The sequence below is a fragment of the Microcaecilia unicolor genome, unplaced genomic scaffold, assembly GCF_901765095.1.
Source record: "Microcaecilia unicolor unplaced genomic scaffold, aMicUni1.1, whole genome shotgun sequence".
In the NCBI taxonomy this organism is placed as follows: Eukaryota; Metazoa; Chordata; class Amphibia; order Gymnophiona; family Siphonopidae; genus Microcaecilia; species Microcaecilia unicolor.
This window is the reverse complement of record NW_021963037.1, coordinates 70,963-98,649: the sequence shown is the minus strand read 5'-3', so window position 1 is coordinate 98,649 and position 27,687 is coordinate 70,963. Positions and strand designations below refer to the sequence as shown.

General features: G+C 44.3%; 1 protein-coding gene across 1 annotated transcript in view; it reads left to right on the top strand.

Annotated features, from left to right (window-relative positions):
* LAMB1 (laminin subunit beta 1) overlaps nt 1-27,687 on the top strand; it is a gene marked incomplete at its 3' end in the record, with an annotated part of 109,454 nt that overhangs the window by 64,059 nt on the left and 17,708 nt on the right. The window contains 2 exon segments of the mRNA XM_030188622.1: nt 12,490-12,707; nt 22,425-22,521. Coding sequence (XP_030044482.1) covers nt 12,490-12,707; nt 22,425-22,521 — 315 coding nt within the window.

Below are 27,687 nucleotides of genomic sequence, written 5' to 3'. Positions count from 1 at the left end.
GAAAGCTTTAAGCAAATATACAGCAAATTGTGTATGTTTAAAGTTAATGGTAATAGTTACCAACATAAACAAGTTTTATTTACATTGCGTTGCTTAACAGAAACATGGATCCACATTAGAATGAGGGTGTTCTGCCCTTGTTCATGTAAGTGGGGAAAGACTTTGTGGCCTAAAATGCGTAGTAAGATCCTACAAGAACAAACAGGGTTGAATATTCCTGATCACCTCTCAGTGACGCCTTCCATGAAATCTAAAAATATTGAGCAAAGTGAAAGAATTTAACAATTCTGGAAAAAGGAGACATAGGGAACAGCATGTGCTGCTGCAAAACCTTGTCTGTCTTTGCTTTAATTGCGGAGTCCGCTCTTTTTTCTCTTGCTCCTAATTAGCCTCTCTTGTAATTATTAACAGGGGTGGAAAAGTGTTTAGGAAACTTGGGCCCTAGCCAGAGATTTAAGAGCTAGGGAAAACATTTTTTCCTTCATCGTTTTACTCTTACTTTGCTTTACAGAATAGGCTCAAAATAAGTGCCCACTTACACCTTGTTAAAGAATAGTGAAGGGGTGGAGGGGGGTGGAGCAAGAGTAGGAACAAGCAATTATGTACAAACCCCTGGATTTTATATAGTGCGCCTAGAGGTGCGCACAAAATCCAGGCAGATTCTATAACAATGCACATAACTTAATTGGCTTAAGCTAATTAGTGTTACTAACAGCTCTTAACAAGCAATAATGAGCACTAATTGTCAATAATTAGAATTTACACGCACAACTCGCTAAGCGTATTCTGTAACGCAGTTCACCTACCTTCTAATGCATATAGACAAGAAAGGGGGGGATTATGGGCGCAGAAATGGGCGTTTTTGAAATTTACGATCATAGTTATAGAATGTGGCCCTCTGCGCCTAAATCTATGCACTGGTATTTATGCCATGTTTTCCTTGGTGTAAATGGTCGCATGTAGGTTTAGGTGCCGGGATATCAACTAAACATATTCTATATATCGTACTTAAATCTAGGTGCCGCTTATAGAATATGCTTAGGCGAAATTGTTTTCCACGCGGATATTTTAGGCGCCATATATAGAATCTCCCCCATAGTGCCTAATTCTATATATGTCACCTAAAAAATCAGTGCCAAAGTTAGGCTTGGCTTACAGAATACACCTAAATCCATTCACGTGGCTAGAATTTAGGCGCAGTCAATTATACCTGTGAAAACCTGGTGTAAATGCCCACGCCTAACTTTAGGCACGGAGCAGGTTATTCTAATACCCATGACCCGCCCATGCTGCTCCCATAGTCACACCCCCTTTGGGATCCACACAGTAGAATTGCACAGATTACTTTATAGAATATGCTTAGCGAGTAGTGCGCATAAATTCTAATTATTGCCAATTAGTGCTGATAATTGCTTTTTACCATCCAATTATCAGTGCTGATTGGCTGGTTATTAAATTAAGTTACGCTCGCAAATCGGCTATATGTGTCCCGTCCGTGGCCGTGACAACCCTCAGACTTACCCTGTTTCTGGGAGTCAGTGTCTGTGCTGGCTTCTGCTTGTCTCTGTGTCTGTGTCTGGCTTAGGTTCTCTCTGGCTCTGTGTGCTGATTGCCTTACTGAACCTCACCTGTGTGGGCTTTGCCTCTTCCAAGATGGCTGCCGCCTCCTCCTCTTTGCCAGTATCCAAGATGGCTCCCGCTGTTCCTTCCTATGGGATGCCTGCTCTGAGTGTCAAGCCTCTGTTTGGTCACAAGGTGATTGCTGCAGCTGTGGCCCTGGTGTTGATGGGCTTTATTAGTGACTTGGAGACTACAGTCCTGGCCTTTGCATCTCATCTAAAGGTCCTGCTGTATAGAGTGCTCTGTACACAGTTTCAGTGTTTGTTCTGAGTGAGTTTCTATGTTTGTGTATACTAGCTAGCTTAGGCACCGTGTGGCTTGTAGCCTGTGTATAGCTTTGCTAGTGCTCTGTGTTTGTGTAGACTAGCTAGCTTAGGCACCGTGTGGCTTGTAGCCTGTGTATAGCTTTGCTAGTGCTCTGTGTTTGTGTAGACTAGCTAGCTTAGGCACTGTGTGGCTTGTAGCCTGTGCATAGCTCTGCTAGTTCTCTGTGTTGGTTTCCAGTGCATGACTAGTTAGCTTAGGCACCGTCTGGCTTGTAGCCTGTGCATAGCTCTGCTAGTTCTCTGTGCTTGTTCCTAGTGTTAGACTGGCCGCCCTTGCTAGTCACTATCCCAAGACTGTGCTTGTTCCTAGTGTTAGACTGGCCGCCCTTGCTAGTCACTATCCCAAGACTGTGTTTGTTCCTAGTGTTAGACTGGCCGCCCTTGCTAGTCACTATCCCAAGACTGTGTTTGTTCCTAGTGTTAGACTGGCCGCCCTTGCTAGTCACTATTCCAAGACTGTGTTTGTCCCTAGTGTTAGACTGGCCGCCCTTGCTAGTCACTATCCCAAGACTGTGTTTGTTTCTAGTGTTAGACTGGCCGCCCTTGCTAGTCACTATCCCAAGACTGTGTTTGTTCCTAGTGTTAGACTGGCCGCCTTTGCTAGCCACTATCCCAAGACTGTGATTGTTCCTAGTGTAGACTAGCCAGCTTAGGCATCGTCTGGCTTGTAGCCTGTGCATAGCTCTGCTAGTTCTCTGTGTTGGTGCCTAGTGATAAACTAGCCAGCTTAGGCACCGTCTGGCTTGTAGCCTGTGTATAGCTTTGCTAGTGTTCTGCGTTTGTTTCCAGTGCATGACTTGTTAGCTTGAGCACAGCTTAGTTGTTAGCTGGTGTATAGCCTTCCAAGTCTCCTGAGAGTGCTCTGTGTATGTTCTTGTGTATGACTGGTTTGCCTGGGTATAGCGTTCCTATTAGCCTGGGTACAGTGTACTAGTCATTGTGTTGAATCCTGCCGACTGCCAGAACCCGGACAGACCCTGCTTGTCTGCCTTGCCTTCGCCTAGGTGCCAGGGGGCACCCCTGGACCTTCGTTCCTGCTGTTCCTGTGAGTCCTACCGGCTGCCAGAACCTGAGGGCTCAACCCGAGGGGGAAGGCAGTCAAGTGTAGGTGAAGCCTAGGTCCAGGTTGTTCCAGTGTGTTCCAGTCCAGCGGGTTTCACTCCTGTATGTTTCAGTCCAGTGGGGCCACTCCAGTGTGTCCAGTCCAGTGGGCCCCACTCCAGTGCGCACCCGTCCGGTGCGTTCCAGTTCCGAGTATTCCGGTGTAGAACTCCCGTCCGGAGTTCCGGTCCAGTCTTATCTCCTCTCTACCTGGAAGGTGATTTTGCCTAAAGGACTCACAAACCCCGCGCTTCCGGGGAAGAAGCCTGAAGGTATGCCAATGTCCTCGAGAGCGCGGCATGCGCGAGAGACGCGACAATAAGTGCTGATTTGTGCACGTAACTGAAGGCGCCATATATAGAATTAGGTGGATAACCCCTCATTGTCTAGCTTGGTACCTAAATTTAAGCAGTATTATAAAGAAAAAAAAGCCCCACAGTCTGTAAAACATGAATAAATTGAAGTCCTCCTATAAGGAAACGGAGAAAAGACCTTGGTGACCTATACTAAAAGGAGGTACTCAGCCTCTACAGCAAAAATCATCATTGGTCAGAAAATTTCTAATCAAAACTCTCCAAAATGGTGATCAATAATGCCAAAGCTGTAAAAAAAAAAAAAAGAAGAAGAAGAAAGAAACCTCTGCAATTAAAACTCCCTAAATTATGTGGGGGGCATTTTCGATATGACATCCAAGTCCGACTCTGGACGTTTTGCACAAAGTGTCGAAAATCCGAATAGAAAAGAAGGTCATTTTTCAAAAATACTGTTTTGAACAAGGTTTTGTGCTTTGGACATTTTGTTGTTTGGTCCATTTTTGAAAAAAAAAAACCCCCGAATAACTGCAAAATGTAGATATTCATGCCATTGGGATGTAGGAGGAGCTAGCATTTTTAGTAGACTGCCTGCCTGCCTAACCGCAACTCAGAAATGGGCAAACAACAACAAACTTTGCCTGAACCCAAATAAAACAGAGATTCTTTGGGTATCAAACACAAGTGGACAAAAACCCAAACCCAACTTTAAAATACCTTTTTGGAAGTATGAGCTCCCCCTAAAATCACAAGTCAGGAATCTTGGGATACTGCTACACATCTCTCACTCTGATCCCACACTTCGTGAAAAAGCTTCCAGATGCACATATCACCTTTGCTTCCTTATCTTGTCTCCTGAGCCCTCCAAAATCCACCCAAAACACACTGTTCCCCATTGTACACCTTACGATAGCCCTTATGGGTGAAGGGGGCAGCTATGTGGGTACAGGGAGGAGTATAAGCACTGTGAGTGATTATCAGGAGGGGAGAGACGGGCCCAGTGCTGCTTTGGAATTTGGAGGTGGTGTAGAGCAACAGATTGAGGCTCGGTCGAACCCTCAGTCCGTAGGAGGAGTTTCTTTCTGCACAGTGAGGAGACAAAGGCCAGACCAAGTTAAGAATTTTCTGGATGCAAGGAAGCCTCCTAAGCCTAGTTCGGCAAAGTAAAGACTCATATGTATTAATGACCGGCACTTGGTATGTTCCCTTGAGCTTCTGCAGCTGGACTCGTGATTCCCAAAGTCTACGTCTGAGAAAGTGGAACCAGCATTTCAGCCACTGTGCTGTGACTTTCTTCAGGGCATTGAACTCACATCACGTGCATGCCACAGAGTTTTTCTTTGACCCCTGAGGCAGGCGTTGTTTTACGCCGAAACATGGCCCATGTCGGGTCATCAATAAAGAATTTCAATTGTCCCAGTCTTAAAGGCCCAGTTATGCCTGTTTTTAGACATTTTTCTTTTTTTATTTTATTTTTCAACACTTTATTGATAACATTCAGCACAGTGATACAATCCAAACTAGATGAACAAATAAACAATTAAATTATAAACAGTATAAAGTACTTACCTTAAACTTATAATGTTCTATTACGTATTGTGTTGACATTGTAAATAGTATACCATGCTGTAATTGTCTATTGCTCATGTTTGATCTATTCTTACTGTACACCGCCTTGAGTGAATTCCTTCAAAAAGGCGGTAAATAATAAATAAATAAATAATGCAGAGAGTAATGTACAGGAGGAGTCTAGCAATTGCAGCAGCTAGAAGAGTCTTGTGAGTGAGCAACTCCTGACAATCAGCACTGTCCTCCCAATTTGTTTGGTCCAGGGGGAGAGATTTTGCTTTTTTCAGGCTTCCGATGCCTACCTTGGATATTTCTAGAAGTCAGTGATGCCCACTCGCTCCTGCCTGTCGCAGCTCTGGCCTCAAAATGGCCACCACAACTTCTAGCTGTGGTTTTGGATACTCGCTAGTACCGCAAGGCTTCTGCTAGAGGTCTCAGTGGCCATTTTGAGACTGGAGCTGTGATCTGCTGTGACCTGCCCGTGGGACCACCTAGACCACCAGGGGAGACTCAGAGGTGGTGAGGGCACTTGTATTTCCATATTCAGGTTCTGGCCAGTATTCATGGCCATGAGTATTCAGTGCAAGTGCCCATACATGGCCCAGCATTGAATATCTGGTAAAACAGCTGACCAGCACCAGTTGAATATTCATCAGTAAATTACAATTCCCTTATAACTTCTCACAATTCACTCACAGTTTAACAATTTAATTCTTTTTCATTTGCGAATATAATCACCTCACTTGCCATTCCCTTTCTAGGTCTCTTATAAATGCGTGAAAAAGCACAAGTCCCAGTACAGTAGAATTATTTGTAGTAGTGATTTAAAAAGAGAAACTTTTACCTGACAGGGCTGCCCACTTTTGCTGCTGCTCTTTATGCTCGCTTTGGATCCTTTGTTGAGTGACATATACCACACTTCGGATGTTCATGGGATTCGGGTGGGTGATCTGTGCTTTAAGGTAGTGGCTTTTGCTGCTGATATTTTGGTGCACATCACTCACCCTGAATAGTCACTATCTGCGCTTCTGGCCTTGTTTCAGGAGTATGGAGATTTCGCTGGGTTTCAGTTGAATCACTAAATCGGAGGCATTGTCTTCTACAGCGTCCCTTAGGACTTTCTGGGGATCAGGATTTCCGCTGAAATGGGCGACTCAATCTTTTCGATATCTGGGGATACAGTTGGCTATGCAACCAATGACCCTATATGCTATTAATATTTCCCCTCTGATTGAGGACACCCGTAGGATACTGGAGGGCTGGAGGGACCTTCCTTTATCTCTGAAGGGGCTCATCAGTCTGCTTCGTATGGTCATTTTTCCCAAGTGGCTTTATCTCTTAACAAACTTTGCCTCTTCAGCTCTTGCACTGTGATCTCCATAAGCTTTACGGTATTTTTAGTCAATTTTGCGGGCTGGGAAGAAGCCCAAGATACATTGGCATCTACTCTTGGGGAATTGGAGCCGGTGTGGTTTGGGTTTACCTGACTGTAGACTTTAGAAACAGGCATGCCTACTGCACCACGTGGGTGATTGGTTACTGGGTAGGTCATGTTTTACACCTTTGACTCTGGAGCAAGCCTTTTTTGCCCCGTACGATTGCCTTTCCTTGCTTCATTGTGTATCTGCTCGGCTTCCTTTCGCCTTGGTTGAAGCATTCTGTTCTCTTGGGACCTCTCAGAGAGTTATGGAAAGCCTTGGTTGTTTTGTTGGGGGGTGATCCTGTCATCACTACTTTGTTAGCTATTTGTGGAAATCCCGATTTTGACCCGGGGACGAATAATCCAATATTTCAAACCTGGGAATCCCATGGTATTTCATGTTTGGAGCACATTCTAACATCAGAGACCACCATCCTGCCTTTTACGGACCTTCAGCAATGAGCTGGGATCCAGTGGGGTAATGGTATTGCCAACTATGCCACTATGTCCTCTCACTGCCGATCAGGTCATCAGGCCGAGGAACAGGTGCCGCTTTGAAGGATTTCTTTCAGTCAGTTTCTAGGGAGGGGATCTCTATTTCCAGACTGCACAGTGCACTTTGTTCATGGAGGGTAGGGAGGGATCTGTCCAATCTCTGGACTCGTTGGGCGATGGATTTGGGGCAAGACTTGGAAGCCTGGGATCCTAGGGTAAACATTCGGGCTCTCCCCCACTTGGTGACAGGGGCATGGCTCCAGGAATGCTACTTTCAGGTGCTACACCGTGCATATATTTCACAAGTGCAGTTGTTTTATTCACGCGGAACACAGTCGCCTCTCTGTGTCAAATGTGGTGGAGCTGCTGACACCTTGGGGCATTCTCTTTGGACACGTCCCAGGATCCAGTGGTTCTGTTCAGCTGTTGTGCAGTACATGGTCTCTGGTCTGGGTAGAGCAATTACTTTTGGATGTACAGGGGGCTTATAGGAATGGGGCTAAGGGGCAAATTCTTCTGTTTCAGAAACTGTGCCTCATTGTCCGTAAATGTATTTTACAGTATTGGACCTCAGTAGAGGCTCCCTCATTGTGGCATTGACGGAATCAAATCCACTTATTATCCGTCTGGGAGGCAAGGGCAGTATGTGGCTCTCTGAATAAGAAAAAATTGTTTCAGTATGGACTGTTTATTTACATACACTGAGTTCTAGGGGATGAAGCTTACTGTTAAATTTGGTATAGCCTAGGGGACGGTATGGGGGGATTGTGTAATACTCAGAAGCATGAGTCTTTGGGGGGGAGGGGTAAATGAGTTATTTGGGTTTTGCGGGGAGAGGGGGGGTACCTTGTGAGGTATTGTTTTCCTTTTCCTTTCTATGGGGGGTTAGAGGTATGGAGAGTACAGGCCTTGGCCATGGAGGTTTTCTTTCCATCCTTGCTGGTCTAGCATTTGGGATTTTGAGATGGGGGGGTTGTTGAAAGGGGGTGGGGTGGGAATTTGATAGCTGGTTTGATTTAGTGGAAGTGGAGAACTATGATGGCTCACTTGATCTACTGGGAGTAAGCCGGTTTGGAATGGTTTTTTATTTGGTTTTAAGTGGTTGATGTATTTACTCCATGTTTTGTAATCCCTTTCAAGCAGTCATCAATAAAAATTGTTAACCTCTAAAAAGAGAAGCTTTCTTGTCTGATTTTTAGAGATGCTTTGAATAGAAGTATTGAAAAATATGAGTGATTTCATAAAAAATGTCTTGGGGACATGGAAAGGAACATGATGGAGACTTCTGTTTTCACTATTTGTAAAATTTCAGGATTGCACTCCTAAATACTGTCTTTGTCATCTTTCTTCTTCAGTTTTAGCAAAGTGAGAGCAGGCCTCCTGCATTGCTAAAGGATGGGGGGGGGGGAGGTGTTTGTTTTTAAAGCTTTTTATCGCATTCCTTGGGGGTGGTGGTGGGGAGGGTTTTGTTTGTAGTTCTCCCCTTATCGAGAGATCAGACTGGTGCCTTTCCTGCTGGTTTGAAGCTACTAAGCTAAGTCTTTTGTTTACTCAGCCATCCATCTGCTGCTGAAGAACTGCAAGTCTGAATTCCAGAGGCCTTGGCGGAAATGGCTTTTTGAAGCATTCACAGTGTTAAGGATTCTTGTTCAGCCTGGCTTGGTTATTGCTTCTGCATCCAGCCGGCCGGCAGTTCTCCAGTGATGAACTCTGCTGAGCATTTGTACCTTGGCTGACCTAGATTTTAATGATGGCAATTTCATATTCGTAGCATTGCTTAGCAGACATAGAAAATATGTTGCTTGTAATTTGAGCAGATTTTTTTAATACAAAATAATATAGGAGCTGCAGGAGTAATATCTCATTAGTCAAGAAATTATAAACAGTATAAAATACTTACCTTAATAGTGCAAAGAGTAATGTGCAGGAGGAGTCTAGCAGTTGCAGAAGAAGAGGCCCCACCATCCTCTAACCCCCATAGGCAGCTCCAGGCCTACATTGGATATCTATCCCTGGTGGTCTAGGGGGTCCCACTGGCAGAAGTGATGCCTACCTGCTCTTGTCAGTCATTATGAAAATACTAAGAGTCAGCCTTGACAAATATCTATCACTTTAAAATCACGTATCTGCAGTCATGCCAAAGTGTTTCAGAACGTTCTAGAAACTGAGAAGGATTAGAGACTACTTTTCCAGACAATCCTTCTGAGTAATAACACAATCGATGATAATGTCATAAATAGACTATTGCAATGCAGCATATATAGATGCAAAGAAAACATATTAAAATCTTTATGCAGAATATTAAAATCTTTGTGCAGAATACTATCTCTGGGATTCTGTATAGTGCAACTTAAGTTGCACGTGCAAATCCAGTCATATTCCAGATTTGCATGCGCAACTTAAATTAGTTAACAAGCCAATCAGTGCTGATAATGACACTAATTGTCATTAATCAGAATTTACATGCACAACTGTCTAAGTGTATTCTGTAACATGATGCGCGTAAATTCTAAGTTGCCTAGTTGAAAAGGGGGTGTGGCTATGGGTATGGAGTGAGCGGGTCGTGAGCGTTTCTCAAATCTACATGCATTGTTATAGAATACTCCCCAGTCCATGCCTAATTTAGGCGTTGAGATTTACACCAAGTTTTACTTAGTGTAACTGCCTGCAACTAAATTTCATCGCACAGATGGAATGGAAATTTAGGCTTATTCTATAGATTTAGGCGTACTTTATAGAATACGCCTAGGCATGTTTTATTTCCAAGCGGATTTTTCAGGCGCCATATGTATAATCTAGTCCTATAGTACACACCCTTAATGATGTTCATATTGAACCAAAAAAATAATAATTTCTAGGTGCCCATCCCAGTACTGCACCTAGACTGTGCCCTGGGAAGGTCTACACATATGTCACCTAGAAGTAGGTGCTAGGTTGCAGCGCATCTAGTTTAAACATAATTCCCCTAATTTTATAAACTTGTGTGTACAATTTTACGCTTACAAGAAGTTGCGTACACAAGTTACAGAATGGTGTCAGTTATATCCATAATGTAATAATTAACTACTAATTGGCATTAACAACCAAGTATATAATTGGTGTTAATTTGTGCTGATCGGCACTAATTAGCAGTTACACATGTAACCACCATTAATTGGGTTTCTACAAATTGTACACACAAAATCCATAGTGTATAACCTCAAGGGGCATCAGGGCTTTTTTTGAGGGGGTATTTGGGGGTACTGAGTACCGGCACCTTTTCCATTGTCTGCTAAAATTGACCCATGGTCCCCAAGATTTAATGAAAGAGCTCAGGCCCTACACACCAATTCTGCCTTGTCATAGATTCTGTGACTGGTAGCAGGGGGCCTGGCTATTGTGGGGGCCTGGCATTTGAGAACCGGCACCTTTTTCACTAGAAAAAATGCACTGCGGGGCATGGCATGGGCCTGGGATGGGCATAGGTGGGTCAGAAGCATGCCTAGAACTTAGAATACTGTCAGTTGTGCATCTAACTCACATATTTACATCAGACTTTCAGCTAGCGTAAGTGCTCATGCCTAAAATTAGGCATGTAATTTAGGACTTATGCTAGTATTTTATATAACAGCAATTACACACGTAATCGCCGATATAGAATTCACCCTTAGTACACATCATCCCAGCACCTAACTTTAGGCAAGCTGTAGACAATTACACCCATGGGACTATATTCTGTAAATGGCGTCTAAAATCTAGACATGTCCAATTAACGGCGCCTAGCACTATTCTATATAATGTGCCTAAAGTTAGGTGTGGTGTATAGAATAGAGCATAGTATCAAGGAACGTACCCACACTTAAATTTAGGCATGTTCCCCATAATTCTTTAACAACACATGTAAATTTGAGTAACGCCCTGACACGCCCACACTCCTCCCACAGCCAGGCCCCCTTTTCAGCTACGCAAGTTGGAATTTGCATGTGCTTGTTTTTAAAATGTGCCTACAAAGAAGCACGCATAAATTCCAATTATTGCCAATTAGTGATGATAATTGGTTAATGACAAATTATCACTACTGATTGGCTCTTTACTCAATTGAGTAATATGTGTAAATTGGCCCCATGCACAATTTAACGCATACTACTTGCCACACCTTATATAGAATCTGGTCTATGGGTATCCCACTACAATTTTACAAAAGCCTTTGCACATGTAAAGTATGCTTGATATGTGAAAAAATGCATTATGAAATTATTTATTTATTTATTAGGATTGATTTACCGCCTTTTTGAAGGAATTCACTCAAGGCGGTGTACAGTAAGAATAGATCAAACATGAGCAGTAGGCAATTAGAGCAGTAAAAATATTCGAACAATACAAAGTATGACATGGTATACTACTTGCAATGACAACACAATATATACTAGAACATTTCAGAGACCGAGTGCCCAAACAGCAACCCAAAATCTAATTATTTATCGTAAAGTGCCAGCAGGGCAATTTAACCTGAATAACAGCAACGTGGGTTTTAAACGGGTTCTAGCCAGTTTAGAACGCAAGTAGTAAACCAGGGACATGCACTAAAGGGCATTTTCCTGTCACAGTAGCAGCCAATGAAAATGGTATGCAAATGAGCAAATTAGTATTAAAATACTAATCCGATGTGATGCACTACCGTTTTCCGAGGAAGTCACCGTGGAAAACCTAACGGGAGGTCTACGCCTCCCGTTAGGTTTTTCTCGTTGGGGCTGCTGCCCTCCCGCTCGCCCGCCCGCCCTCCCTCCCTCCCAGCACCAGGCCTCCCTCCCTCCCAGCACCAGGCCTCCCTTCCTCCCAGCATCAGGCCTCCCTCCCTCCCAGCACCAGGCATCCCTCCCTCCCAGCACCAGGCAGGCCGCAGGCCCTCCGAGCACCAGGCAGGCTGGCCGGCCGCCCTCCCTCCGAGCACAAGGCCGCCTGCCTGCCCGCCCTCCCTCCAAGCACCAGGGCCCCCCTCCGAAATTTAAAAGTCATACCTGGTCGGGGTTAAGGCGGCGTCGGCAGTGAAAAGCGTGCTGGCTCGGCGCACTTTCAGCCTTCCCTTCTGTCTCTCAAGCTCTGGTCCCACCCTCATTTCCTGTTTCCGCAAGGGCGGGACCAGAGCTTGAGAGACAGAAGGGAAGGCTGAAGGAGCGCCGAGCCAGCGCTTTTCACTGCCGCTGCCAACACCGCCTTAACCCCGACCAGGTATGACTTTTATTCGGAGGGGGGCTGGAACTGGCTGAGGCAACGGCGCGCGTGCCAACAGAGAGGGCTCTGCATGCCTTCTCTGGCACGCATGCCATAGGTTCACCATCACTGTACTAGAACATTATAATTGGTAGTGAGGGGTAAGGCAAAATTGTAACATATAGATAGATGAGTAAGAAAGTAAGAAGAATTTGAAAGGAAGGTGATTGATTTGAAGAAAGTTGCATTTGAGGTCAGAGATTACCATTTCATCATGGATAGCCTGAAAAAATAGGCCCATTTATGACTCCTGAGGCCTAGAGTCACTTGCCCCATCCTTACCATATTTGTGTGAGAACTTTAGTCTCTGCATGAGTTGTTTCTCATTCATGAAAAACATATCTAGGTTTCTGCATGAGTAAACTGGTAGAAAGCAGTACCTGTTCTTCCGTTTCAGAATGCGTCTGCAATTACCTGGGCACAGCACATGAACATTGTATTGAAGAGGATGACTGCCACTGCAATCAAACTACGGGCCAGTGTCCATGTCTGCCAAATGTTATCGGTCAGAGCTGCGATCACTGTGCACCACACACGTGGAAATTGGCCAGTGGGACAGGATGCGAACCATGTGCTTGTGATGCTGCTCGCTCTCTTGGGCCCACTTGTAATGAGGTAAAATTGCTATTCTAGAAAGTTTGTAAGTTAATAAGTTTTTAGGTTTATTGGTTGTCCTTGGTTTTTGTTTTGTTTGCTCTTTTTGGGAGGGCCTTTTTTTGGTCTTTGCATTTTGAAAATTTTCAGAAGTGTGCGCACATTTTTCTCAGGAAAACATATCCGTATAAACTGACAGGTGTAAATGTTTGCAGATATTCTTTTATGTTTTTTTTCTTGATTTTTAAAATATATATTTTACTTTTGTTTATTTGTGGTTTTTAATATACATCATAACCATTTACAGTATAAATTAAGTAGTAGTGTATATTCACTGCCTTGAGCTCATGTATAAAAAGGGCGTATACAAGTCATAGGAAACATTTAGTTTGTTCAGTGTCTGCCTAATCCCTAAGTTTCACTTTTATTTTTAAGAGAATGTTCTTTTGTATGTTATTGCGTTCATTAAAACTAAAAGACATGCCCCCTTTTGCAGGGTCATGCATTTGGGCAGCAAAAACCCAATGGAGTAGTACAGTTTAGGGGGTGAAGTACTTTTGTGCACGAAAAAGGAGCAAGACTTGGGTGTGATCATATGTGATGATCTTTAAGGTGGCTAAACAGTTAGAAAAATCGATGGGCCCCCTTTTTTAGAGTTTTGGAGGTGTGTGTGTCTGCATGTCTCGCATCATTGGGGGTTACTTGGCAACCAAGTCCCTGTCAATTTGATGTTTTTAGGGTTCCCCATTTTTGTCTAAAGGGTTGAAGCCATTTCTAAAAGGGGCGGTTCTCACTGGTAAGAAGGCCATCCTGTAGTATTGGATAACTGCAGAGATTCCCACTTTGCAACAATGGCGATCCAAGATGATTTTCCTTTGTTAGAGCGCAGGGGTATTGGTGACCTATCCTCCTCTAAGGGGGACCATTTTTGTCAGATTTGGGCCCCATTCTGGGATTCGTTAACGGCAGTAGCATGCAGCAGAATCCTGAACTCTTAGGCCTTTTAGGTGTGGCACGTTGTTGGGATGGGGGGTTGGTGGGTGGGAAGAGGGTAGGGGGGATTTATTTTGTAGAAAGGTAGAGTCAGATCATTTGTACTAGCAATGTGTTGCTTGTCAAGGCTTTGATATTTGAATGACTAACAAAATTCGTTAAATATAAAAAGGAGGAGGGAGGGTGAGATGGGAAAGTGAAGAAAGTTTCCATGCAGTTTTGATCTAAGAATTGTTTATTACACATGTTCATTATATTTGTATTCAGTACACCTTTGTGTGTGTTTTCAATATGCAAACAATAAAAAGATTTACACATAAAATCGATGGCGAAAGTTTGAATGATGCTTGAGATATGGCTAGTAGGAAAAAGGAGGTGATGATGCCCCTGTATAAAATTTTGGTGAGAATATTGTGTACAGTTCTGGAGACCACACATTCAAAAGATATAAACAGAATAGAGTTGATCCAGAGGCAACTACTAAAATGGTCAGTGGTCTTTGTCATAAGGCGTGTGGGAACATACTTAATTCAACAAGTATACTGTGGAAGAAAGACGGGAGAAGAGAGATATGAAAGAGACATTTAAATATCTTTGTGTCATGAATGCACAGGAGGCAAGTCTCTTTCAAGTGAAAGGAAGCTCTGGAATGAGGGTGCATAGGATGACGGTGAGAGGGGACAGATGCAGGAGTAAGCGAAGGAAATACCTCTTCACGGAAGGGGGGTGAATTCATGGAACAGTCTCCCAGTAGAGGTGGTGGAGATAAAAACTATATTTGAATTCAAGAAAGCTTGAGACAAGTACATAGGATATGTAAGGGATAGCATGGGTGGGCCATATGGGCTTTATCTGCCTTTGTTTTTCTCTTTTTCTGTGTTTTTGTTATCTACTCCACTACTGTTTTCAAAGATCCATATTAGCTGCTCAGGTTTTGTTGCATTGATTATTTACAGGTATCATTCACTACCAGTGTGCTAGTGTTAACCCTGCAGGGCCTGTCAGCAAATAACACGTTAACAGCATTAGTGCATGCTGTTAGTGAATGACCCTGTTATTTCTCTCTGGAGCATAAGTTGCTTTAAGCCATTTTTAGTTGGAATTTGAGAGATGGGTATGTAGGGGGGGTAATACTCCTCCAAACACACTTGTACCAAATTAGATCAGACCAGAACATGGAAGATGAGAACTAGAAAGGCAAACAAAGCACTGGAAGTGTTTGCCTTCAATAAAATGCAATCATTGCCGTTGGCGATGTATTCAAAAAGACAAAGCCTTCAATATCGCCGACAGTGATTGCATTTTCTTGAAGACAAAGAGTTTGTTTATGATTTGGTCTGATCACAACCTGACATTGTGTTATCCCTAATGCACGTATTTGCTGAAATGTAGCCATGTCAGGTTGTGTACCTGGGTTTTTACCTTTGGGTTTCCTAAACTTCAATAAAGCATTTGGTTTGCCATACTGGTAGGCTAGTTCATTTAGATTTGGCTTTCCTATCCTGGACTTTAGTTGGGTCACCTCCAGAACATGGAGGAGGCAGGTAGGCACTAGCTGAGTCCACCCACAGTCTCAGGTAGAGTGAAAGGCAGGCAGACGTTCCAGACTCACTGCTAACCAAAATAGTATAGATCACAAGGACTTGTTGATGCCAGTTCACATGGCTCTCCATCTATTTGGGCATTTCTTGTTTCAAAGTGGAAGTGTGCAAATAGGAGGAGATGGAGCTTGATGACTCCACTGTGCTTGCTCCAACTCTCTGCAGCCCTATGGGGAAAGAAAATCGTAGAGGGATGAGGAAGAAAAGAAGGAAGGGAGGGAGGGAAAGAAGGAAGAGGGAGAGGGAAAGATAGGAGGCGGACTGATATGAGAAGGAAGAGGATGGGAGAAAATGGGGGAGAAGTACATGAGAGGGGGAAAGGAGAGTGATGAGAGAAGGGTGTGAGAAGGAAGAAGTCAGGAGGAAGAGAAGATGGTGGCATAAGATGAGAAGGGAAGGAGAAATGGTGGTAGAAAGATGGGGAAAAGAGAGATAAGGGTGTGAGGGGAAAAAAGAAGAGATGATGCACAGATGGAGCAGAGCTGGAGGACAGAGAGATGGATGGGGTGGCAAGGGAAAGGATAGAGAAAGGAGGGAGGAGAAGAGAGATAACAGAGAAAGTAAAATATTAAAACAGATAAGGTGAAATGAAGAAGGAAAGAGGAGAAGGATGTTTAATAGGAGAGCAATGCAGAAGTGGGGAAGGGTAAGTGCTGGAGGAGGAATGCAGGGGAGGAGGAGAGGAGCCAAAAGAGTATAGGTAGGATAAAGAGAAGCACACAGGAAAAAGGAAGACAAAGAAATGGGGCCTAGGAATGAAATAAAAGAAGGGAGATGGCAGCAGGGTGGAGGAATCTAGTGGAAAGGTTGAAAGAATTGAATACAACAGAGGAAGGAGACCTAGAAGTCAAAGGGGTAAAAGAAATGTGTAAAAATGAATAAGGAAAAGCTAGAGAAATGAAAATAGAAAATAAAGAACACAGGAAAGAAATTGAAGGATGATTAAGCAAGCAACAAAGGAAGAAAATAACATAAAATCAAGGAATACAAAGATTTGAAAATATTCTATTCAACTGTTCTGTTGCAGGTGAACAGGTTCAAGAGTGGAGACTGGTAAGACTGAGCCCAGGGTGGAAGGAATGGGAGGAAGGGAAGGAACTTAACCCTTGCCCCCACAAGCTAAACAGGAAAACTGTGCCCATGGTGGGAAACCCAATAAGAAGGTTTTTCAACATGTTAAATGTATATGTCCCCTCAAGAATTACATTTAAAAGTAATATTGTAGGGGTCACGTGATGCAGTGAGCGGCGGTGGACGCAGGTTACATCGCGGCTCCGGAACTCCTCACCAAACATAACAATTAACGCTCTCAAACTCCGCAATTGAATAAAAAAAGAGCTCCTGATCAGACCTGGAATATATGGACAAATTTTTGATCCAGCAGACAATGTCGGTGAGCACTAAAACAACTAAACGTAAGGACGAGAGGCTCCGCGGGGCGGAAAACAAGATGGCGCCGGTGTCCCCGTCCGTATCTCCAGCGCACGCCCCAACTGATACTCTGGTAACAGAGTTAACGGAGGCGGTTGTTCACGCACTGGACTCCCGATTTAATTCCTTGTCGGCGCAAATAGCGGAGCTTAAAAATATGACTTCAGAACTTACACGCCGTACTGGCGAGCTCGAAGCTCGGGTGTCCGAAGTAGAGGATACGCAGCAAGAACAGGGGACGAGCATAGACAAGTTGGAACAGTTGACCATAGAGTACCAGCAAAAGTTAGACGAGCTGGAGAATCGGTCTCGACGAGAGAATTTAAGATTCGTAGGATTCCCAGAGTCCCTGACGGAGGGGCAATTAAAGACAACTTTGGAAACATGGTTGCAGGCGCGCTACCCGGAGGCCCGGGAAGGCATGGACATTCGCTTAGACAGAGCGCACAGAATAGGCCAGAAGCAACCACGTGAAAATCGCCCTCGGGTGGTTATAGTAAAATTTCATGATTACTCGCAGAAAGCAGCAATATTGCGCCTATATAAAGCCAACAAAGAGGAAGCGAAATATGAAGGAGGATTAATAAAAGTATTTCAGGACTATTCCTCATCTCTCACGCAGCGGCGGAGGGCGTTTACACCGGTGTGCTCGAAGTTGGTGGAAAAGCAACTAAGATTTATATTGCAGTACCCGGCCACACTGAAAGTGCAGACTGCTAACGGATGGAAACTGTTTCAGACACCGGAGTCAGCTTTGGAGTGGATGGAACGTCCCCCAGCATGATCGCAGTGAGGTGGCAGGTGGACGAGAGTCAAAATTCAAAAACCACAGGGGATTTACAAGATTAAGAGGCCACCTTTTGGTTCTATTGAACATCATACCAAGAGTAATGACAGGCCGGTAGTTGACGGCGAGAGAAGTCCATGGGTGAACACCAATATGACAAAGAGACATAGAAGAACTGGTCTTCTAACTGTAAGAGACTGTTCAAGGGGCTTGACATTGTGAGTTAATGTGCACAGTTAAATAGAGAGCACGTAATGAAGTATAGATATGTTACAAAGTTTGGTGGGGGGATTCCGGGTGCATCAAACAGACCCATATGCCAGGCGAGGGTGGCATGAGGAAGGAGGCAGGGGAAGGAATGTGGGGACAGGGAGGGGGGGGAGGGGGGGAGAGGGGAATAGAAGGGAAGGGGGGAGGGGAGGGAAGACCAATTCTACCAGGTAGGAAGTTCAGGCATATTGCAGGTAAAACATATGGAATAGAAAAACAATTTATACACAATGTAGGAGGCGCCGGGTTGTGGCTGGGGAACCTGGGGCCCAGAGCTGGGTTGGACATACTGAATAGGAGACACCTACAAAAGGCTAATGGCTAAGACTCCTCCTCTGCGTGTGATATCTTGGAATGTATCTGGGATAAATTCCCCAGTGAAGCGGACCAAGATATTAACATGTCCAAAACACCACCAGGCCTCTATTGCATGTCTGCAGGAGACTAAGTTGTCGGACGAGGAACACCAGAAATTGAAACAACAATGGGTGGGGGAATGTTATTATTCATCGGCCACGGGTCACAAGGGGGGAGTAGCAATTCTTATAAAGAGGGGCCTTCCTTGCGAGTCACGGGTAGTGGAAAGAGACAAAGAGGGCAGATATGTTCTGATACACATAAATTACATGAGCCAAAATTATTATCTATGTGGTATTTATGGACCTAATACCCGTGACTCAAGTTTTTTCCCAACTCTAGTAAAATTAGGACTAAAATATGACACGGCACCATGGATACTAATGGGAGATTTCAATCAAGTGTTAAACCCAGATTTGGACCGATCATCGTCCACGGCTTGGGGGGCCATGGGTAAGGGAAAAGGCCTAGATTATTTGTGTGACACGTTAAATCTGGTGGATCCCTGGCGGCTGCTGAACCCTACGCAAAGAGACTACACTCATCTCTCGAGGGTTCACCGGACGTGGTCTCGTATTGACTACATATTGATATCCGCCCCCTTGTTTTCGGTAGTACACTCTGCAGAGGTGGGACCGATGGCTATTTCAGATCACACCCTAATTTGGATAGATGTGGAGTTGGGGCCACCCATTGAGCAACATAGGCGATGGAGATTCCCAGCATACTTAATGGGAGACCCAGATTTCAGATTTTATTTAGAACAGAAGTGGGATAGTTATATTGAGACCAATACACAGCACCAAGACACACCTGAGTTCTGGGAAACATCCAAAGCAGTGATGAGAGGAGAGATCATTAGTTATGTGGCTGCCAGAAACAAGAGAATATCACAAGGCATTATTCAATTAGAACGCCAGTATATACAGGCCAAAAGGAAACACCAGCAATGCCCAACTGAGGCTAACTATGAGCATATGATGGCAAATTTGGCAGGGCTTAACACATTGATTCATGAACGAATGAAGAAATTCCTATTTAGTAGGCGATATCATTATTTCAAATTCGGCAACAAAAATGGGAAATTATTAGCAAGAATGGTAAAAACATGGACGACTAAAAAACTTATTCACACATTAACAGCACCAGATGGTACACAGCAACACAAACCTACTGAAATCTTACAACTCTTTACAGACTATTTCAAGCAGTTATATGGGGCAGACCCAGAAGCAGTAGGTCCAGAGCCAGGGGACTATTTAGAGGATTCGGGAATGCCACGCCTGGCCCAAGAAATCAGGGATCAGCTAAATGATCCCATAAGAGCCCAGGAAGTGCAGAAGGTGATTAAATCTCTTGTAGGAGGCACAAGCCCGGGGATGGATGGGTTCTCCACAGAATATTATAAACTCATGGGTCATAGGGTGTGTGGGCCTCTTACACTATACTTTGAGGAGGTAGTGGAGAGTGGAGCTTGGCCTTCTAGAGTGAACGAGGCCCTGATAACCTTGATACCCAAGCCGGGTAAACCCCCAGAAGCTTTAGAAGCATATAGACCAATATCCTTATTGAATCTTGATCTTAAAATATTGGCCAGACTTCTAGCAGATAGGTTAGCAAAACACTTACCGTCTTTGATAGGGGATCATCAAGTTGGTTTCGTGAAAGGGAGGCACCCTGGACTTAATGTTAGGCGAGCTTTGTTAGCGCTAGCACAGAGTCAAGAACAAAAAGATCCGCTTCTGCTAGTGAGTCTTGACGCGGAGAAGGCGTTTGATAAAGTAAGCTGGGAGTATCTTTTTGAGGTATTGAAATATGTGGGACTGGAGGGCTGGTATCTCAGAGCGATTTTGACATTGTATTCAGCACCCACAGCACGTGTTATAGTAAACAACATGATATCTACACCCTTTTCAATACAAAGGGGAACGCGGCAGGGCTGTCCTCTTTCACCCCTTCTCTTTCTACTATATTTAGAACCTCTGCTACGCTCGATCAGTAAGAATAAGGAGATCGCAGGAGTAACAATGCCACAGACTGAAATTAAGGTGCTAGCGTTTGCGGACGATATCCTGCTTACGCTTACAAGGCCACAGGGCTCCTTAACAGGACTGTTGGAAACAGTAGAGGAATTTGGATATTATTCCGGATTCAAATTAAATAAACAAAAATCTGTAGCTCTGCCAACTAATGAGACAATAAAGACACAGTGGGAGGGATCCTTTCCGCTGCAATGGGGCACAAAAGCAATTAAATATTTGGGAGTATACATTCCAACCCAATTGAATAAAGTACACGCCATCAATTTGCGACCTTTGTGGGAGACCACGAGGACAGCTTTATTGATGTGGCAAAAATTACCCCTCTCACTATTAGGGCGGGTAGCGCTTTACAATATGATCCTCGTGCCTAAGTGGACATACGTGGTACAGGTGCTTTTGTTGTTTCTAACTCATAAAGAGGAGGTAGACCTCCATAGAATGCTCAGGCGATTCTTATGGGATGGACGTAGAGCCCGAGTGTCATTTAAACAAACATATCTGCCAAAAGACAAGGGAGGATTGGGTGTACTGAGCGTGAAATGGATGTCGGTAGCAGGATGCATGCGACACATAGCGGATTGGTTTAAGGGAACGTCGCACTTTTCCTTTCCAGAAATGGAATGTGCAATGTTGGGCAATATGCATTTTAGTTATTGGTTGCATGTAGGGCTGGGAAGGGGGGCACACCAAAAAAAAGTATTGACACTTTTTAGACCTATGAAAAAGGCATGGAAATGGATTTGTAAATTATTTCAGTTAAATCCAAAGGTGACCCCATTCCTGCCCCTGGGAGGAAATACAGAGTTTCCAGTGGGCAGCACCTCAGCTACTTTTGTCGCCTGGAGGTCAGAGGGCATATTTTTTCTGTTTCAGATCATGAAGGGGGATGGCAAGTTGCGGACAGAGGAGGAGTTGTGTAGCCGCCAGGGATTAACATGTCAGGACTTCCTTGCGTACACGCAGCTAAAACATTATACAAGCTCACTCCCGCAGCAGTCACTTACTTCCAAAGTGCGCAACCAGTTGACAGAAATATATGACCTAGAAGCACAGAGGGCGGTACCTCTGAAGTATTATCATGCACAGATTAAAGAGGCACAGGCACCAATGCTATATGCTAAATTGGCACAGGAATGGGCATTAGAACTGGGGCTTCGCGTAAGGGAAATAAACATACAGTCTTGCCTCCAGACATGTTATAAAGAATTTGGGAGCACAGATATTAGAGAAACTCAGTATAAATTTTTGATGAGATTATATGTTTCTCCACATAGAGCCTATAAAGCAACCCTGCGGCAGAGCGATGATTGTCCGGGATGCACGGGGCAGAAAGCACACCTAGGACATATGTTTTGGCACTGCCCAGCTGTATTAGCTTTTTGGTCTTTATTATGTGCACAGGTGTCAAAGATGTGGGGGGTAATGTGGAACCGACAGCCTGGCCTATTGTTTGAGAAATATGCAACCAGGGGCAGAAAGAAAATAGGCCTCAAAGCTTTTTTACGAAGAGCAGTGATGATGGGGAAGAAATCTATACTTAAATTGTGGCTCAGGGACGAAGGACCCTCGATCCAGTTGTGGTGGGCTTACATGCTCTCCTTATGCGCTATGGAGCGAAAAGATGTACCGGATTTATCATCCCCGAGGGGAGACAAGTTCTTCCAGTGTTGGCAGCCATTCCTGGATACTCTAACACCACTGGCACGGAGTAGAATACTTAATGGATAGATATAAATATACTAACAGAGTACTACCTGGGAGGAAGGGAGGGTGGGTGGGGGGTGGGGAAGGGTTGGGGGAGAGGGGAGGGAGAGGGACTAGTCCAAGGGAAGGGGGGAGAAACAATAAAAGGTGTGACACAGTGAGACAAAGTTATATGATGGTTGTGTAACTGATGTCTGTGCAGTGTTAAACTTGTTAGAATGAGACTGGAACAGTACAATTGTTGTTGTCACCAATAAAAGTTTATTTAAAAAAAAAAAAAAAAAAAGTAATATTGTAATGATGTTGTCCTGCTGGATGAACTGTCACCAATCTGTACTTTTATATTCTTCAGCATTTATAATTCTTGACCCTCCATTGACCATTGAATTGCTTATTGTATCTTTATGCTAGATTATTTATTCTGTGTTCTTTATAAATTTGAAAAGCGACTTTAGAGTTACACACAGGTCAAATATTTGATCCTCAATACAGAACGCATATTGAGTGCTAAGATGTCCGAATGTTTAGGGTTGTTTTCTTCATGTTTTGGCAGTTCACCGGGCAATGTCGGTGCATGCCTGGCTTCGGAGGGAGAACCTGCAGTGATTGCCAAGAGTTTTACTGGGGCGACCCTAACGTGGAGTGTCGAGGTAAGTCCCTGGTGTGTTGTTGTAAACCACTAGGGAAAAGTAGAAAAGTATTGCAAACACGCCTATTCCGTTTTCTGCCAGAAATACTGCTATGACCAGCCATCCATCAAAGCAAGGGAGAAAATGCTGAGTTAACATCCTGAGTGCGTTTCGGGTGTCATTCTTGCACCACTGTTCCCTCTAATCTGAGCGGGTGTCTTCCATTTACAGTCCTGCCAGTGGGAGGTGCTGTTTCGCTAGCACATTTTCAATAGTGAAGGACAGGCAAGTTCTACAGGACTCCAGGGAGCCTGCCTGTCCCTAGAGATTGAAAACACAATATTAAAGCACCACCCCCTATTGGTAGCAAAGCAATTGGAGGTCACCTAGAGGGGCATAATCGAACGCGAACGCCCATCTCCATGGGCGTCTATCTCTGAGAATGGGTACGTGAAGGGGCGGGACAAACCATTTTTTTGAAAAAAAATGGGCGTCCATCTTTTTTCCAATAATACGGTTTGTGCCAGCCAAATGCATCGGATTTGTGCGGATTTGAGCTGGGCGGTATAGTTTTTCAGCGATAATGGAAACCGAAGGCGCCCAGCTCAAAAACGAACAAATCCAAGGCATTGGGTCGTGGGAGGGGCCAGGATTCGTAGTGCACTGGTCCCCCTCACATGCAAGGACACCAACCGGGCACCCTAGGGTCACTTGTAACAATTAAAAAAAAAGTAAAATACCTCTGAAGTCCATTGCTCCCTTCCCTTGGGTGCTGAGCCCCCCAAATCCCCCCCCCCCCCAAAACCCACTCCCCACAACTCTACACCATTACCATAGCACTTATGGCTGAAGGAGGGCACCTAGATGTGGGTATAGTGAGTTTTGGGGCAGGTTTGGAGGGCTCCCATTTACCACCACAAGTGTAACAGGTAGTGGGGGATGGGCCTGGGTCCACCTGGCTGAAGTCCACTGCACCCACTAACAACTGCTCCAGGGACCTGCATACTGCTGTGATGGCATTTGAGGCTGGCATACAGGCTGGAAAAAAAAGTTGTTAAAGTTGTTTTTTTTTTTTTTTTTAGTGGGAGGGGGTTAATGACCACTGGGGGAGTCAGGGGTGGTCATCCCCGATTCCCTCCGGTGGTCATCTGGTTATTTAGGGCACTTTTTTGGGACTTGTTCGTGAAAAAAAAGGGTCCAAAAAAAGTGACCCAAATTCGCGCTAAAAACGCCTTTCTTTTTTCGATTATCGGCTGAGGACGCCCATCTCGCCTCAGCCGATAAACACGCCCCAGTCCCGCCTTCACCAGGTCTCCGACACGCCCCCGTCAACTTTGGCCGTTTCCGCGACAGATTGCAGTTGAAGACGCCCAAAATCGGCTTTCAATTATACCGATTTGGGTCGAAATATGGGCGTCTTTCTCTTTCGAAAATAAGGCGGCTGCTCAGCTTAGAGAGGACACTGGCTTGCACCTCACTGGCCGCTGTCTTCAGTCTCCAGTGTCTGTTGAGATAAGATCTGCAAAGCAAGGACTGTCTCTTCAGTGTGATGTATAGTGTGCTGTGTGTACGTCATAACTCTTTAGTAGTGTAGATTTCTCTCAGATTTTTAAAGAAATTCCTTTTTACTCTCTTTTTCGCTTTGTGTGGTGGAATAAGCACTGAAAGTGTTTCCTGTAGGATGTTTCTAGATCCTCAGCAGACTAGGGCACTGAAGGTGTTTTCTGAACTTGTATCTTCCTGACGTGAAGGCATTGCATTGTTCACTGATGATGTAGAGCTGCCTGCTGTTCCAGGAAATATGAAGGCATTAGCTCTGAGGGTTGCCCTGCTTTTCCTCAAGTTTGTGAAGCAGCCACGTTCAGAGGGAAGGAGCATGCATCTGATGTTCTGTAGCAGCTAGTCTTGTGTTCAGCATATGACCAATGAATATGCATGAGTGACATTTGCATGCAGTGACCTCCATGATATGTAAAAGTGTTTCCAACATATTTATTAGAGATATTTTGAAAACCAGAGTGGCTGGGTTTGTCCCATGGACCTGGACAGATGTTCGTGTGAGAGTCACTGGTTAGGACTGCAGCATCTGGCACAGTATAAAGAAGGGGGAGACATACGTTGGCCACAGCTTTTTGAACTGGCCTTGAAATAGTTAAAAATTTGAACATTTTCTTTCTAGTACATTGTAAGTTTAGAGCAGGTTCCACATTGCCATAACGAAGCTGTGCATATTTCTGTTTCACCAATTTAAATGGTCTTCCACTTGATTCACAGCAGGAATGACTAGCTTTGACTAGGTGAAAGTGAGGATAAGGCTCAAAGTTCACGCTAGTGGCTCGGAACCTTCAGTTTTATTACACAACAAAAATTAACAGCCCCAAAGACCAGAAAGGAGCAGAACTATGAGTGATCTCATTTAATAATCTTAAGATAGCCAAACTGCTAGATAAGGCAATGGCAAAAGCCAGAAGGGTGCTTGGTGCATAGGGAGAGGAATGACCAGCAGGAAAAAGGAGCTGATAGTGCCCCTGTATAAGCAAGGCCACTGGGGGGGGAGGGCAGGGGGGCAAAATTCCCCGGGGTCTCTCTCCCTCCCCTGCGAGGGCAGGGCACAGTGAGGGAAGGCCCGAGGTGATCTGCCGCTTTTACACAGATGTGAGGCGCTGGCGTGGCACTGCCAATATAGAGATCTTTCTTTTTTTAAATGCAGGGGACCCGGTGGCAGACACAAGGGGGCTGTCGAGGGAGCTGAGGGTAGGCAGGTGGAGACTGGGGACTGCGGTGCCGGCGGCCTGGGAGCAGGAAAGGGAGGTGACAGCGGTTGCGATTTGGGGGGGGGGGGGGCGGTGGCGGTGGCCTTGCCTGGGCCCGGCTCAGTCTCTTGGTGGTCCTGTGTATAAGTCTCTGGTGAGACCTCACTAAAGATCTAGACGTATACCCTGGAAGAAAGGCAGGTAGGTGGGTATCTTTCAATTGAATGGAAGCGCTCTAGAACAAGGGGGCATAGGATGAAGGTGAAAACTCAGGAGCGAGCTAAGGAAATATTTCTTTATGGAAGGGGTGGTGGATGTGTGGAATAGCTCCCCAGTAGAGGTGGTAGAAATGAGGATGGTATCTGAATTCAAGAAAGCATGGATCAATCACTGAGGCTCTCCGAGGGAGAAGTAGGGATTATATGGCAGATGGGAACATTGGATAGATCATCATTTTCTTTGCTTCTAAATAAAGTTCTTAGTTGCTTTTTTTTTTTTTAACTGGCTACAGAATGTTGTCTCTGGTGCTTCCGCCGGGTTAAGGTATCCTTTCTCTTTTGATTATTTTCCTTTGTTATCTCCCTGCTGTAATCTCTTTATTAGGAAGAGAATTTTAAAGCACTGCCATCCTGTCTGTATTTGCTTGTGTGGCGATCAAAGGAAAGATGCCAATAGAAAGCCTTTAATCCCAGGCTAAAGGTGTTATAATAACTTCCATAAACCAGGAAGCATTAATTCTTAGGACTTGTAAGAGGATTGATTTTTTTTTTCTTTGGCCCGCTTTACCAGACTATAATTCTGTGTTCTGGTGACAGAGAAAACTTTAAACAGTTATGATGGATTACAGAACAGCCCACTGGTAAAGTGTTTACATTTTGTGATTTGCAAAGGAATATTTGCATCAACTCACAGGCGAGAATGAAATGTCTAGGACTGTGGAACATATCTGGAGTCAGATCCCTGGACGGATGAAATAATGGGCTCCAGACAAAGCAGGGATCCTAGCTAAATTTTTAAAGTATTGTTCTGGCCATTTTTCTTTCTCCTCCTTTTTAAATTACTACAGGCTTCTTTTACATAGCTGCGCTAGCGATTCCCACGCAGCAAGTGAGAGAAAGCCCATAAGATTTAAATGGGCTTCCTCTCATTTGCCGCACTGAGCATTGATAGCACGGCTTTGTAAAAGAGGCCTCCTACAGGTCTTTTGCTATGCTCCCTCTTACAATTGTACAACAGTGACATCTACTGGAGAGAGTTGCAATGTGCTGCACCCTAACCTGTTACTACAATGGTAGGGATAGATGTGCACCTTTGGGCTCGGGTCTTAAGCATGGAGGATTTCCAGGCCTTGCAGTGTTGGACACCACGCTAAACCCAGAACCTTGCAAGATTCCTTCATATCCCAGTGTTGGACAAGGTCAGCGAAGCTTCAGAGAGTCCCAGATGCAGAAGCCAATGCAGTGGATCTCTGTGCAAGTGGGGCTTTCCAGCTCTGAAGCTCCCTTTCCCCATGAGTTTGCAGCAGGTCCAGCTGGAAAAGGAGTATGGAAGTGGCTTGGGCCCCGGTTGACTTGCTCAAGCAGGATGTAACACTGGGTGAAATTTTGGAAGCAATTGGAGAGTTGGAATGCTCAGTTTTAGATAGACTTGATAAATACTGAAGGGTTCTCGTTCACAATCTCACAGAGAGCTTTTGAACCAGCAGCAAGGGAGAATGGAAGCATTGGATAAGATATTGTGTGAACTTCAGGCATGCCAAGCAGAGTTACTTAAAGGTAAGAATGTGATCCCCCAGAAACTTGAAATACTTGAAATGTTTAGTCGTTGTTTGAACCTTAGATGTATCAATTTTCCTAAATTGCCCTTGGTGTCAGCAATGAATATGATTAAATGATACTTGGGAGAAATTTTATAAATTCAAAAAGGTTATCAATAGAAATCAAACAAAATAAAACATGGAAAAGAAAATAAGATGATACCTTTTTTATTGGACATAACTTAATACATTTCTTGATTAGCTTTCGAAGGTTGCCCTTCTTCGTCAGATCGGAAATAAGCAAATGTGGTAGATGACAGTATATTTATAAGTGAAACATCCAAGCATTTCATTGACAGGGTGGGGGTGGGTAAATTCAGAAGCAATCCTTGCTTCTTTTGACTAGACAAGTCTTCTATGTTATTGTTGGTTCTATTTTGAATGAAGTGGGTGGGAGGGAGATGAAGTCACCGAGTCTGGCTTTAATGGGCTTTTTGGAGAGCTCTGACTGCTGTATTAACAAAGGCGATGCTGATCATAACATTTTTTTTTTTTAATTTAAATGAAGTTTTATTAAACAAACAGCAAACAAGCCTGCAGAACCAATCCATAAATATCACCATACAGCATAGGTGAAAATACAAAAGGAAAAAGACTTTCCAAGCATAACAGATACCT